The sequence below is a fragment of the Macrosteles quadrilineatus genome, unplaced genomic scaffold (assembly GCF_028750875.1).
Source record: "Macrosteles quadrilineatus isolate MER2022 unplaced genomic scaffold, UCM_ALF_1.0 Scaffold_1__1_contigs__length_201487025, whole genome shotgun sequence".
In the NCBI taxonomy this organism is placed as follows: Eukaryota; Metazoa; Arthropoda; class Insecta; order Hemiptera; family Cicadellidae; genus Macrosteles; species Macrosteles quadrilineatus.
The window spans coordinates 13,261,475-13,276,033 of NW_026542594.1; the positions used below are offsets into that span (position 1 = coordinate 13,261,475).

Here is a 14,559-nt window from a genome sequence, read left to right on the forward strand (position 1 = left end):
ATTTTGCTATGAATTTTTGAATTTTATTTACGTTAATTGAAACAGCTGAGCTGAGTGTTATGCTAATCTACAACCTACTTATTCTTTAAAATAAACTTCAACTTGTATTTTCTTATATGTTTTCCGTCAAGAAAAAGATAAGTGTGTAATGAAGTGAACTAAAGTCAGTGACTCTAGCATAATTTAACGGACATTTAAGATGTCAAAAACATGATTTAAAGAATCTCAAAATTTAGCCCATCTACTAGAAAGAAACAGAGATTCACTCTCTATTGTAACAAGAGAAATTTGCACGTGTGGGCTGAAATAGATCATCGTCTGGCCGTCTGTAGAGCAAGGAATGGTTGTCATGTTGAAGCTTATTAGCTGTGTATAAAATCTTTTTGATGTCAGTAATTCAACAAAATAAATAGTTTGTTTGTATCTTTTCTCGTGTTCTTTTTATTTCATAACTAAACCCTACCATTATTTTATAAAAACCCTGTACATATATAAAAATTTGAACAAATGGTTTTTTTGGCCTCTGGGAACATCAAAATGAAAAAGTAAATTGGTCCTGGGCCTAGGTCTTACCGTGCCACCTACGGTAATAGCTACTTCCCTAAAGGGAAATTCGCTAAAACATTTTAACAATCAAACAACAGCTGTTGTATAATAAATATTAAAATAAAGTAAGGCAGTTAAATTGCAGCTGTGGCTAAGTTAATGCCACATGCCTTTAGTACAATTTGCAAGATTGCAAGATAAAGGGGCATAAGTACATGGGCTTATCACGCTCCTTCGTCTTGTAAGCTTCAATTTATTAGAAAACTTCATCATATTAGCCTTGCTGAATGTGAATAGCAACGTAATTGACTTAAATTCAAATACCGTACATACTTACTTGGGAAAATCCTGCAGAGAGTACAGCCCGTACAACAAGAATGCCCCACCCGAAAAATGGTCATTTAACATGATGAGTTTTGCTATTTCCAAAGAATCATTTTTGAAATCGTGTAGTGATCCAACTTTTCTATATTTCTTCCTGCAAAAAGGTAAAGTTCTGTTAGTTGAATAGAGCAGCGGTTTCCAAACTTTTTGGTCAGGCGGACCCAGCTTCATCTTGGGTAATTTTTTGCGACTCACCTATTTGATAATATTAATTCTGCCATGTTATCTATCATAATTAGGCCTACCATATTTTTAAAAGGTCCACTTTGGAATACACCTACAAATAAAAATTGTGTAAGTAACTTAGCTGAAGTCACATTTACATTATTTAGTCCATAGTAGCCTAAATATATTTCGTCATTTAAAAATGACCGAGACTTGTGAAAATGAAGTTTAGGCTGCTTTTAACAAAAGACTTTATCTAAATTAGACGTTGTCAGCTGTCGGCTTTTTTCCAACCATACGCCTATTTCTATATTTATTTGTTAAATAGCGGAACACCTGGAGGATTCCCTCTCACGTGAATAAAATGTTTGAAATGTATCCAAATTGTTAAGATTTGATTACGAGGATCTGATTCAAACCGTATCAATCTCAAATTATTGTGACTGGGACCGTGGCGTCGTCCTGTAATCCAGCAACTTGGAGGTCAAGAATTGTGAATATTTATAGGCTAGTCATGATCTGTGGATGCAATACTTCCTGGTGTGGATTAACGTCCGCTCTAGTGAGTACGCATTGGCTGTATGGGCTATTAATTAACAGTCCTGTCTAAGGGACGTGTCGGCCTTAGTCAGTAACAAGACTACAAGATCGCGCCACTCATCCTACACTCATCTCCATTCATACATGGCTTAAAATACCTACCTTCGTATGGTCACAATTTCAGTTGAAAGTATTTAAGTAGGTATTAACAATACTACTGAATTGATATATATTTCTTATTTCAAATGCCTATGCATTTTTTATGATAAGCAACCCAGACTGTAGGTCTAAACAGCAAGCACAGCAACTAACGGAATCATCTCCAATAATGTTTTTTAAGTCGTGATCATATCCCGCATGCATGGTAACACAACAGATTAAATCTAATCTTTAATCTGTGGTAAGACCATGACCGTATCTTGTGATCGTACAGATATCTTTATCATCCCGACGTTGTTTGGTACAATTCGTCAAAACTAGAATGGGCTTGGTAGACTTGTTGCTGATTGTGGTCTACTGTAACAGCTGGTATCGAGTTTGAGAGTAGATAATTGATTCTATTGACGGGGGGAGAAGGTAATTGGAATTTTTCTAGATCTGACAAGAGATTTTGATAGTGTAGAGCATTCTAAACTATTAGATATGCTCTGCTCACTCGGAGTAAAAACCACTGAATTGTCATGGTTTAAATCATATCTTACCGGCAGAAAACAATTTGTGGAAATTAATCACTACAAGTAAACAGGAAAAGTAAATATTAAAATGACAAAAGGGAAACATGCTATTTTTGTAAGGACAGATGTTTTATTTAAAGAAATGAATCATATGTTAGGTAAACTTAACAAATTTTGACTTGTATATTTAAAATACATGAAGACTTTAAAGTCCAACGGAGCAAAGCACATTGAACTGAGCGTGACAAAAGTTATTCCATGACTTCTAAAGAGAATTCCCTTTAATTTGACACCTTAATCATCAAAATCGGTTCATAAATAAAAGAGTTTTGCTGTACACAAGAAATTCCTTACGGAATTAGAATAATAGAAGATAGTGAAACTTTAAAGTTTAAGTATAAAGAAACTTGTACCTCTCGCCCATTAACAGTGCAATATGGAGTCCCTCAGGGATCAATTGTAGGTCCCTTAATGTTCCATAATAATCCTTATAACTTCTCCATTCTGTAACTTCAATGGAGGAATCACAGAATGGAGAAGTTATAAAGTGTAGTTCCCGGCGACCTCACGTTTTGTGAGGCGCTAAAGCAGAGTACAAATGAAAGTGCCAAAAGTGTTCCTGTATCTCTCTCTGTAACTAGTCCTGTAAATAGTCCTTGTATTTAACACATCTTAAGTCCTTGCTCATAATGGTACACCTTCATCAAGGCAAAATGATGGTCTGAATATTTTATATTTAAATGTCCAAGGTTTAAAAGACAAGGTTTCAGCTTTGAAGAGTTTTTTAATTAACACAAATATTTATGTTATTTGCCTCTCTGAACACTAGTTGAAGGAAGATGAAATAAAATTAGCTTTTCCTTATAACTTACATTGTGCCAGCTCCTACAATAGAATCAAACATATAAGAGGGAATACAGTACTTGTATATTTGTACATACTAAATTAAACTCAAGATTGTGTGATGTAAGCCAATTCTGTCAGGAATTTAATTTTGAGGATTCATCCGTATTTATAGATTCTTTAAAAACTATATTTGTTTCTTTGTATCATTCGCCTAATGGTAGACCTTTGGAGTTTTTAAGGATTTTAGATGTTTTTTTACCTTTTATAACTCAGTGGAACAACTATAATATTGTCATCGGTGGTGATTTCAACCACTATTTTGATGTTAGGCCTACTAAAAGCAAAAGAAATGTAAAATACTCCCGCTGCAGCAAACCTGCCGACTTAGCGAATTTCCATTTGCCTGGATTGATTTTTTCAATCAATCTATTAAATTAACATTTATGTTTAACAAGTACCTAGGTTAGCTGCTACAGGGAAACTAATAAAGTGTGTTTTTATGAAAATATAAATAGCTTAGTATGAAATAAATAAATCTGCCAAGTTTGATCAAAATATATCCATAAACAAGCCAACTACAACATATTATAATATTCTCCATAAGAATAACATGGGAATTTTAAATTAAACTTTTTTTGAATTTTCACCGTAACAAATCACCGTACAAAAACACTTTGATATACTAAATTATTTGTTTTTTAAGCTCTTTAAAAAGGTCTGGAGAAAAATTGATAAATTTTGTGTTTTGAGGGTAAAAAATGAGAAAACCCCATTTTTACCCCATAAAACCTCCCGTTAAACCCCGTTCCCATCATGCTGGTTCGCAAACTCATTCAAGTTTATCCCGCCTTACCTACACCTTCAAACCAAATTTTATCAAAATCGGACAAAAATTACTCAAGTTATCGTGCGGATGGACACACATATATAGATAGGTACATATATCACAATGTTCGAACGAATTGTGTTTTTGGCCTCTAGGGACATCAAAATGAAAAAGTAAATCGGTCCCGGGCCTAGGTCTTACAATGAGACCTACGGTAATAGCTACTTCCTTATAGGGAAATTCGCTAAAACTTGTTAAATCTATTTGAACAGTACCAGTACAACTTTTATCATTTAAATAATTCACCAACTAGAGGCACAAACTGTCTAGATAATGTGATTGTAAACCAAAGACCTGCTAAGCTCTCTTTTTTAAGTTTGTTCAAATTTCCTTTTTCGGACCATGATGGAATTGTTAGTATGCAGAAGGAGAATGAACCATTAGTTATAGATAATAATACATCGCCTTTAGTCTCAATAGATCCCATTCAGTTTTATCTACCTGTTAAAAGTCATGTACACATGTCTCTGAAATTGTCTAGGTACTTATGATTGGCTATCTTTGATGTCCAATTCTGAGAGTAGTGCTATAATACAGTTTCAATGTTTATTTAATATACTAATCAACAGTATTAATTATTTTATGGTCCCGAATAAATGTAAACTATTCAAACCTAAGTAGCCTATTTGGAAAAAACTGAACAAGGGGTGGTATACTAAGGAGTTGGGTCAAATGAAAGAAAGGCTATTGTGTTTGTATAGTTTGCTTAAAGATACTGGAAATGTGAACAATAGGCCTACTGAACTAAAGTGGTTAAAGTGTAGGCCTAAGCCGTGTCAAGTGTAAAAACGTCTGAGAAAGTCATCAGTGAGGACAAACTTGGCGTTGGGGCGATCCAAAAATGAACTTAGCAAGTAAGTTCGTTATTTAGTTTAAGGATAATGTAGTAGAATTAAGATCTTGTACAGCATATCTATTAGGAACAGACATTACCAATACTAAATTTAGTTTTTACAACATTTTCCAAAAAGGTATTGAGTTCGCCCTGCATGTCTGTATAGTTATCAGGAATATTGTTGGTCTCAGCCATAACAACTATGTTACAAATATGTTACTCACAACGGAAAATTGTGGTGCTGCAACAGAACAAGGCCCCGCTAGAAAAACAGGCCATGCTGCAGGATCCATGACGTCACACTAGTGGATAGATTTCATTGATAAATTCATTGCCATCGCCATTCCCATATGTTTTAGGTAAATAAACAAGCTGGCTGTTTGTAAGATTTTATGGTAAGATTTTAGTACAACTATCCACCACTGTGACGTAGTGTTGCGCTGCCCGTGCTGCAGCATGGGCTGTTTTTCTAGTGGGGCCTTGAACAGGATGAGAACTCCCAAGTAGGGGTCTCAATCCCGGGATCCCGAATCCCAGCCGATTTTTGATACCTAGAAATCCCGGGATTGGTTACTTAATCCCGGGATTAACAATCCATAGGCAAAACCTATGTTTAGGCCTATATTGAATTTTTTGTGAATTTGAGGACTTTTACTTACGGAAAATTAATAAAAATAGTCCAATAACACTTGAAACACATACTCTTTATTTTTAGGACTCTTGATTATACGAAATGGTATAGCCTAAGAATTACCTTTTTTGATTGGAAAATTTAATTAAGTTATCATTAAACTCAATAGGTGGACGAATGTAGGCCTAAATATATGTTTCAGTTTTTAGACGATTTGGATTTACTTTCTGTAAATGTTATTACATTAGTTAGAACTTAATTACAGTAGGCCTACGAGTTATTTTGAGTTTTACTTTTGACATTAAACGTAAACAACGCAATTCTTGTAGCAAAAATAGCATTGCAATCGGAAATTATTATTATTATTTTAATTATTATTATTTATTATTATTATATTTTATTATTATTATTATTAGTATTATTTTCATTTAAGCCATAAAATATAACTATAAACACACGATTAGGCTAATATCATTATTAAGATTGCTTATATTTAAGGTCTATAACATTATCTTCATTTGGTTATTAGTGTGGTGATTAAATTTCTTACAATCTAAAATTACGTTTTTCATACACACGCTACTACATAAGCAGATGGTTTATTGTTTTACAGTAGCGTGAGTTATCTTAGGGTATATTGTTTTATAGCTGTCAGTCAAAATAACATTTTTACGCTGATACTTGTGATTCTTCCCATTTTATCTTTTTATTTTAACCCTTTGAGTGCCAACGTCCGGGGAACCGGACGTTTTTAAAACGAGCCAAAAGTGCCAACGTCCGGCCGACCGGACGTTTTTAGAACGAGCCAAAAGTGCCAACGTCCGGCTGACCGGACGTTTCGTAATGATCGAACAGCTGTCATAACAACCGAATAAATACTCGGATTCTTTTAACCCATATATTAACATTGAGTCGAAAGTTGCTAGATGCGATACATCGATTTTCGTTGGTCGAAATATCGAAAATTCGATTTTTACGAAATTTTAACCTAAAAATCGCCAGATCGCGCTCGGCATTTTTAGCGCGACCTTCGGGAAAAATCATCGGCATTTTTTGAGCGTTACTTTTATTTCTCGCCTGGCACTCTAAGGGTTAACTTAGCTAGCGTGGCGTATAGGCTACGTGCAAGTGTGGTTGCTCGCGATTTTTTTAAATGTATTTATTATATTCTAGAGTGACATATTAACATTTATACACTGTAAATAAGAAATACGGGCAATGAAAGTTCCGCGTGGTAATATTTATGTACGGTACTTAGAAAACAGAAACATTAAGTTACACAGTGTAACACTGGTAAGGCCAGTTTAAAACATTAAAGTACCTACTCAACGAGGGGACTTCTCGCGTAATTAAAATGGCTAAAAAGTTAAAAATCATAATGGGTAATTCCGGGATCGGCTGAGAAGAATCCCGAAATCCCAGGATTGGATTGAAGGCCCGAGATTGAGACCCCTACTCCCAAGGTGTCCTGAGTGTAAACACAATGTGTAACCACACAATTTAAAAAGTGTCTAGGCCTAGGCCTAAGTTACTACTTTAAAAGCACCGGTCGGTAAGTTAAAATGAGGAATGAGGAGCACTAATTCACTGGTCCAGCAATGGCAATCAGGGTTGCCAATCCAAAAGCAAACAAACAAATAAACAAAAGAAATATCGATTACTTACTTAGGCCTACTAGATAATATATATCGATAGTAACTTATTAAGTTCCATAGCCTACATTAAACTATATTTAATTTTCATTCGGTTTTTTTGGAGTCCTGCTTATGAAAGTCTACCTAGTTGAGTTAAAGCCATTTCAGTTAGACTAGGTCTATACTAGGCCTATTTTTAGATAATGAAAGTTAGGCTAGCTAGGCCTACCTTGCATATGACAATACGAAACATAGTAGGGATGGGACTGGAAAATATGGTATCTAGGGTCAGGTTCAGTTTCTTGGCTAGGCCTAGGCTTACTTACTTACTCGTAAGTAAAATTGAAGTTCAAAGACTGCCAAGCTTCCAAAAACGTTTTGATGCTCTCAATTTTCTTATTCTTAAACTGATCAATAAGAGTAGCACAATTACTCTTAAAAGTTTTAATGAGGTCTACGTATTGTTTAGTCAATGGCGCAACCATTGTTAAAAGCTGAGTCTGAGTAATTAGACCTTACCCCAATCCCAATACAACCCTAAACCTACAACGTTAACTAGGCCTACAACTGCTACAACAACAACGTGCGCTTTTCTGGTAAAAATCACGAGTTGTGTAATATAAACATCAACTTAAACGTGCAACACTTATCAACTAATAGCATAAGCATTCATTATTGCTTTTCTAGTTGACTGATTCCAGTTAGTTAAACCAATAGAATAAACCGTTTGGCTACGTTAATTTTTCACATAGCCTAAACCTAACCTAAAACTAAAAGTTTTAAATAAATAAATAGGGTAAGTTGGTAAGCTGCGCGAAGCTGATGATGACACAACACAATACACAATTTGACACAATACACAATTTGACACAACAACACAGAGCACACTCTCACTCTCACTCTACCCTTCAGTCAGTACCCTACCTACACTCAGTTAGTACAGTACAGTCATTGACTATATGTAGAGTACAAACAACCCGGCCGCCTAGGTGGCCGTGGTCGTGGGGTCTCATAGCTTATAATGTCATAGCTTATAATCCTGAATTTGTTCCATAGCTTATAATGTTGAAAATGTGGCATAGCTTATAATCAGTTATAAGCTATGCCACACTTTAACGAAAAATTATAAGCTATGCCACAATTTCTCTAAAACGTTATAAGGTATGAAACATTTTCAGTTTCACAACTTATAATGGTCAAATAGTGGCACAGCTTATAATTCCAAATCTGTTCTATAGCTTATAATCCTGATTTTGAGTCATACCTTATAATTCTGATTTTGGGGCATAGCTTATAATTGAGGAGAATGTTGCATTGTGGGAATGGCATCAGCTGCTCGCTTTAGTCAGGTCTACCATATATACGATATTTTATGGTAGGATACGATAATAATTGTAATTGACCGTACTGACAACTGCGATATGGTATTTTATAACCTAAACATTTATTTATTTAAATGTTATACACGATTTTTATACGAGAAATGGCAACAATTACATGCTGTATGACAATGAAAATGCAATAAATATTTATGGTGAGAAGTTAAAAGATATAAAAATGAAGTGAAGTGAAGGATAACGGCATTAAAAATTAATGAATCTTGTCAATGGTCCGGCTGGTGTTGACAGGAGAGAAACAATAATTATTAAAAAATTGTAAACATCAAAAAATTCCAAAACTATTGTGGTGTTGAAATCCAGTAAGTTGTGTTTTAATCTAATCCTGTTCCTAGGCCTTGTTATTCAAAGTAACAAAATGCAGTAGGCTATTGCTATTATTTGCTTGGGTGTTATTAGGTTAAGTTAGTAGGTACAGTTGTCTACCCTACTTAAGCTTAAGTTAGCTGTGACTTAAGTTACAGATTTCCTGTGACAGGCATAAACAATTAACTTAATAAAAATATCGGTTATTAATGAAATAGCCTAATTGAAATATCGAATAATCTAACTGATATTTTTCATTAGAATGAGTGTAGGACGTAAACTAAAGTGCAGCCTATTCAACTAATGACTTAGGCCTACATTCTTAAACAAGGTGTAGGTGTATTAATCTAAATTTATGATTTATGACTGTCTTGTACATTTCAAGCGTCCATGACAAGATCGATTGCATGTAATTTTGCCTAAAGATCAATAAATGTCTTATGTCTTAACTTAAGATAGGAATTGTCTGTTTTTGAAGCAGCGTGCTTAAAAATAAGAAATATAGGCTAACTAACTTAAGTTACTGTTAGGTTAGGCCTAACTTAGTAGCCTATATAAAAAAATGGTTACTAGGCACAGTAAGCATAAGCACAGGCTATGTTCGAAATGAGTACACTTCCATATCTGTTGGCACAAAAAACCGAATGAGTAATAATGATACCAAACGATATTTCGAATAATCGATACCGTATATCGATCGATATTTTCATTTGGTTGTTTGTGCCAACAGATAAGTTAACTTGTGGAAGTGTAACCTTAGAAATGGTAAGCGTGATAATACTGAGCCAAGAGATTTAACTTGGGTAGGCCTACAGTTTCTTAACTGGGCTACGCTAACTTAAGTTAATATTGTTTATTGAACTATCGAATTAAAAATAGTGATTAATAATTGATATTTTAAAATATATCTAAGTTTATTATAAAATTAAACTATCATAACCTAACTAACCAACCAAACTATTTGGATGGTGAAAAAATCACATGTAGGTTTACTAATCGAATCGATAGTTTCAATAAAATTAGCGTAGCCCAGTTAAGAAACTGTACCCTTTAACTTATTCTACCATTAATACTGTTAATACTGTTCAATGAAATGGCGACCATACATATTAGGTAGGAAGCCAAGTATAAATGGAAATTTAGTAGCCTAGGCTATAAAATAACTTACAATAAGCAACGTCACAAAACTTAAGTTAGGTTAATTTCACACAGTAAACAAGGCAGCAAACCATGCAGTTAACTTATGGCAAAAAAACACGTACCTGAGAAAATGAAATTGTGACACATAACTTAAGTACCTGAGAACATATTAGCCCACCATACTTACAATTGATTGTAATTGGCAAAGGCAAATCCTTGAATTAGCCTATGTTTGTTTCATAACGTAAAATCAAATGAAAATTTGGTTTGAAGGTGTAAGGCGGGATAAATCTGAATGAGTTCGCGAACTAGCATGATCGGGCCATGGGACCGGGTTTTAATTAATGACTTTTATGCAGAGAAGGGGCTTAGGCCAAAAAATGGGGTTTTCTAATTTTTTACCCTTAAAATACAAAATTTATCAATTATTCTCCAGACCTTTCTAAAGAAATTAAAAAAAAAAATATGTCATCTATGTATCGTGTTGTGTATAACTTAGCGGAGTCGTGAATTAGTTGTCCGCTTGACTGTGTGTGTGTGTAAGTGTTCGCATAAAAAACTCAAGCTAACCGTTGCATCTATAGTGTTAAAAAATTGCACAAATCTTAATTATGACACCAATGGAAAGACACCGTAAAATTTAGACAATTCCGTTCAGTAGTAATTATAAAACCCTAAAAATACATTTTTAAAATTTGTCCCATAAGAATTACATTCTTCTACTTTTTATTTGTTTGTTTTGCAACCAACAAAAAGCTTAATTTATATTTTACTCTATATAAATATATAGGATATATTTATTTTTATAAATCAAACTTGATAGCTTTATTTTATACTAAGCTATTAATGTTTTAATAAAAAACACACTTTATTAGTTCCACTTGGGTAATGACACTTGGGTCCGAGAGAACCAGTGGCCTTCGAGTTTTTAAGTTTTTATTTACCAATCCAAATATATGTGGAAAGAAAATATGCCCTACCTTGAGTCATTGTTTCTATATTCTGTTTTTAAATTACTTTTAACAAGAAGAAGGCCTGAATAATGTACACTGCCTATTTTTGTTCCAGGTAAATTTTCTAGTTTAAAGCTTGGAGCATTACAAATGTTTGGTGTTAATGTATGAGAGTACTTCACATGTAAACAATATTGATGAATTGTCTGCTTATTTGGGGCCAAATAAGAAGGAGGGAAATTTTCTTGGAAAAGAATCGGAAGCAATAAAGATACCGGTAAGTAAGTTTGGCTAAGCTATCAATATGACTAAGAAGCATTTTCAGTCCTTGTTTAACATTAACTTATGATGTGCTGTGGCGGTTAAGTTTTTATATTTGGGAAAAAAGGCACTTTAATCAACTTACAGCACTGTTCAAGTTTCAGAGTTACCTATGGTGACAGAATAATACAAGGCATGTTATTTAAGTAAGTACTGTTTTTAAATTTCTCCGTTTCAGTGCTGCGATTGGCATTTTGGACATTTGTGCTGTGTATGTGCATGTATTGGCAATCCTGCGCTGGAAATTCGGCAAAAATCGGCTGTGTTTATCCGGTTTAGAGCATTCAAAACGGTGCCGCCAATTGAGACTGCCGTCGCCTGTGAAGTTTGCGCTGAACCGGTAATTAGATTTCTAAGTGCTAAAGGTGTGAAAGCCATTTAAATTCATTGACAGATTATTGAAGTGTATGGGGAGAAAATTATGAGTGGCGGAATGGTACCTACGCAGGTGGGTAAGGGCATTTAAAGATGGCTGCACCAACGTTCATGAGGAGCAACGCACAGGGTGGCCATCTGTCAAATTGTCATGGTGATTTCCAGGATGTGAATCCGTTATCTTCGGAACCGGAGACTTACGCTGTACAACTACACCAGTCTAAATATGTGGAAAGACCAAGTTATTTGTTTATAGTTTATTGCCCCCACACAACTGGTAACAATAAAGTAGTTTCACATCTTTTTGTGGTAAAAAAATTTTAATACCAGCACAGAATTAAATTAGTTATTTTTCCCCAACACCCATTAAACCTTAGATACATCGATTGCTCATACATAGGAGCAAACAATTATACTAGTTTGATGAGACACCGTGCTTGTCAGATCATGTGAAATGAGAAAGGCTACTATCTTATTAGTATTATAAATGTGAAAGTTTGTGCGTTTGTTTGTGTGTTTGATGTTCAATCACGTGTTGATTACTGGATAGATTGGGCTCAAATTTGGTATGATGATAGCTCACATTCACGATTAACATAGAGGCATATTTTTATCTCAAAAATCTTTTCGGGCTCCGCCCCAGTGGCTCTAGAGTTTCCCATGTTAACCTTATGAGTACTCATATTTAAATGGAATTAAAGAATTTAGTCAGCTGTTTCAACTAAAAAGGTTGGTTCTATGATATGCAAAGGCATTTAAAGTTATAAGATTTACCAACAGGATGCAGCACTATTATTTTTTTTTCATTTATGAAAACAGCTAATTTGAACTAAGCAGCAACAAAAAACTGTGATACACAATGAGAACTGCCTGTTTACAGTTATGTTTATGTTTTTTTTAATTTCACGAATAATTTGTGATATTTTGTGAATCTTTAAAAATTAATTTTTTTCTTTTGTTTGGGTGAGGTGGTAGAACATTATGGCTATGGTAGATGTGTAATACTATATTCATAGACAATAGAGTAAATATAGACAGTCAAAGAAAGGTTTTGCAATCTGCCGCTAGAGCGTTTTTGCCGTTTGATATCAGTTATCAGTATTCGATTCAGTGTCGTCGTCGACTACTTGCCAGCTGTTACCAGCACTACCACTCTTGCAAACGAAATGATTACTATTCGCTATTGTCATCTTCTGCAATCGCGTCAAAATCATGAACATCTTCCGCGGCTGTGTAGACATCATCATTGAATGCCGTGGTCACGAAACGTCATCGTCATCCACAATTGCGGCAAAATTGTGAACATCTTCAGCGGCCGTATATACAATCGTATTGCGCGATCGCAGAAAAGACGTGATCATTTTTCCCGTGGTCCGTGGTCACGAAAACGTCGTCTAGCACAGTCGCGGTTTAAGAACATCGTCCGCGGTTGTATAGACACATCATCCATCGTCTTGTGCCGTCACGGAAACTTGATCGTTGTCTAGCGCGATTGAGGTAAAATCATGAAATTTACCGACTTTGATATCAAAATTAGACTAAATCCCAACTTTTCAAGACCATTTTGAAATTCAATACTAATACCTGACTTTCCCGTTTTCCCTGACTACTAGACATCCTGGTTAAATTTTATTTTGACCTTGCAAATATAAAACAAAACCTTCCAATAAACCACTTCCTAAAATTATGGATTAATAAAGTAAAACTTTGAATCATTGTAATGAAACTACAAAAGTATAACAAATATATGTTTAAAAAAAATACAATAAAAGATGGCATTTAAATTAATTTACTGCTTAATATTAAATAAGTCAGTAAACTCCAATTCCGGGGGATTCCTCCAAAGTTGTCAACACTAACTCCCAACTACCAAGTTGTTATGGAAACGGTCGCTAGCACTTGATGCTGCAGCGGCGTGCGCCGTAACTACACATTACCCCTGGCGGTCGGCGCCGGAATATACGCTAACCGCAGCACAGCTGGCCACTCTACTCCTGCCCAGTATGGTCAGACCAACTAGCACATGGTTTTATGAAGCCGTACTTGGGCTACCGCTGTATGGTTTCATCATGACATGTATTTTAATCATTCACTGGGTTATAATTTGTATGTATTAGAATGGATACATTTAATACTTAATTGATAAAAGACTATGAAAACCGTTTAGTGCTCTATGGTGTTCTATAGTGCTATGGTGGACACAAGAGCGTAATCTGATTTGGTTCTACAGTACTTTACTTTACTTTAATTTTAATAGTAGCATGCTGTTAGCAGGTTTGTGCTGTGCTGGGCAAGTGTGTGCAATATCCATGGAAAAATTATGTTGAATCCTCTCACCTTGTGCAAGGATCCTTTAAGTCAATCTCAATTTCTCTTGCAGCAAAGTCCAGGACAAATTAACCACCAAGCTAACAAGACACCCCTTTCTCTATTTAGTTTTGATAACAATTTTGAGTTATTGTTTATTTGTTTCAGGATATCATGACAGAAGAATGCAGAAGGGTTGCTCAGCTATTAACTTCGCCTTATAATCTTTATTTATTTCAATTGTGTTGTAAGAAGTATTTTTTAAACAGTAAAACTTTCTCCAATTTATAGACTACCTAATATGATTCATTGTTGTGTTTTATTAAGGTCCTTACCATTATCTAAAAAATATTTTATAAACCAAAATGTTTAATGTTGTTCGCCTATTATTCTTGATGAAACATTAAAATACACTCCATTATTGAGCCTAATCATATTGATTTTCTATTTTAAAAAAAGTAAGTAACACAACCAAGACCAGTCCTTAAATAAAGGTACTTCATAATTATCCCAGTAAGACATAATGGATTGCCAAATTCCTCCCTAGGAGTTAATCTGCATCCGGACAACCAAATTTTTAAGATTATTATATTTAAAGAATAGGCTTGCTAATACAAAT

At 34.6% G+C, this 14,559-nt stretch overlaps 1 protein-coding gene and 1 long non-coding RNA gene across 3 annotated transcripts in view; one reads left to right on the forward strand and one right to left on the reverse strand.

Annotated features, from left to right (window-relative positions):
* LOC128982954 (uncharacterized) overlaps nt 1-7,963 on the reverse strand; it is a 43,120-nt gene extending 35,157 nt beyond the window's left edge. The window contains exons 1-2 of one of the 2 annotated variants that reach the window (XM_054402058.1): nt 7,472-7,963; nt 884-1,024 (exon numbers count right to left, since the gene is read on the reverse strand). In XM_054402058.1, coding sequence (XP_054258033.1) covers nt 884-1,024; nt 7,472-7,626 — 296 coding nt within the window. In that variant the 5' untranslated portion in view covers nt 7,627-7,963. Of the gene's footprint in view, nt 1-883; nt 1,025-7,467 lie in introns of both variants that reach the window. The other variant, XM_054402059.1, reaches the window with a different exon arrangement.
* Nucleotides 7,964-8,772: 809 nt separating this feature from the next.
* On the forward strand, nt 8,773-14,235 carry LOC128983589 (uncharacterized). Its single transcript, XR_008489872.1, has 3 exons — nt 8,773-8,840; nt 11,053-11,214; nt 14,109-14,235. It is a non-coding gene; the product is annotated as an uncharacterized LOC128983589 (long non-coding RNA).
* Nucleotides 14,236-14,559: the final 324 nt, after the last annotated feature.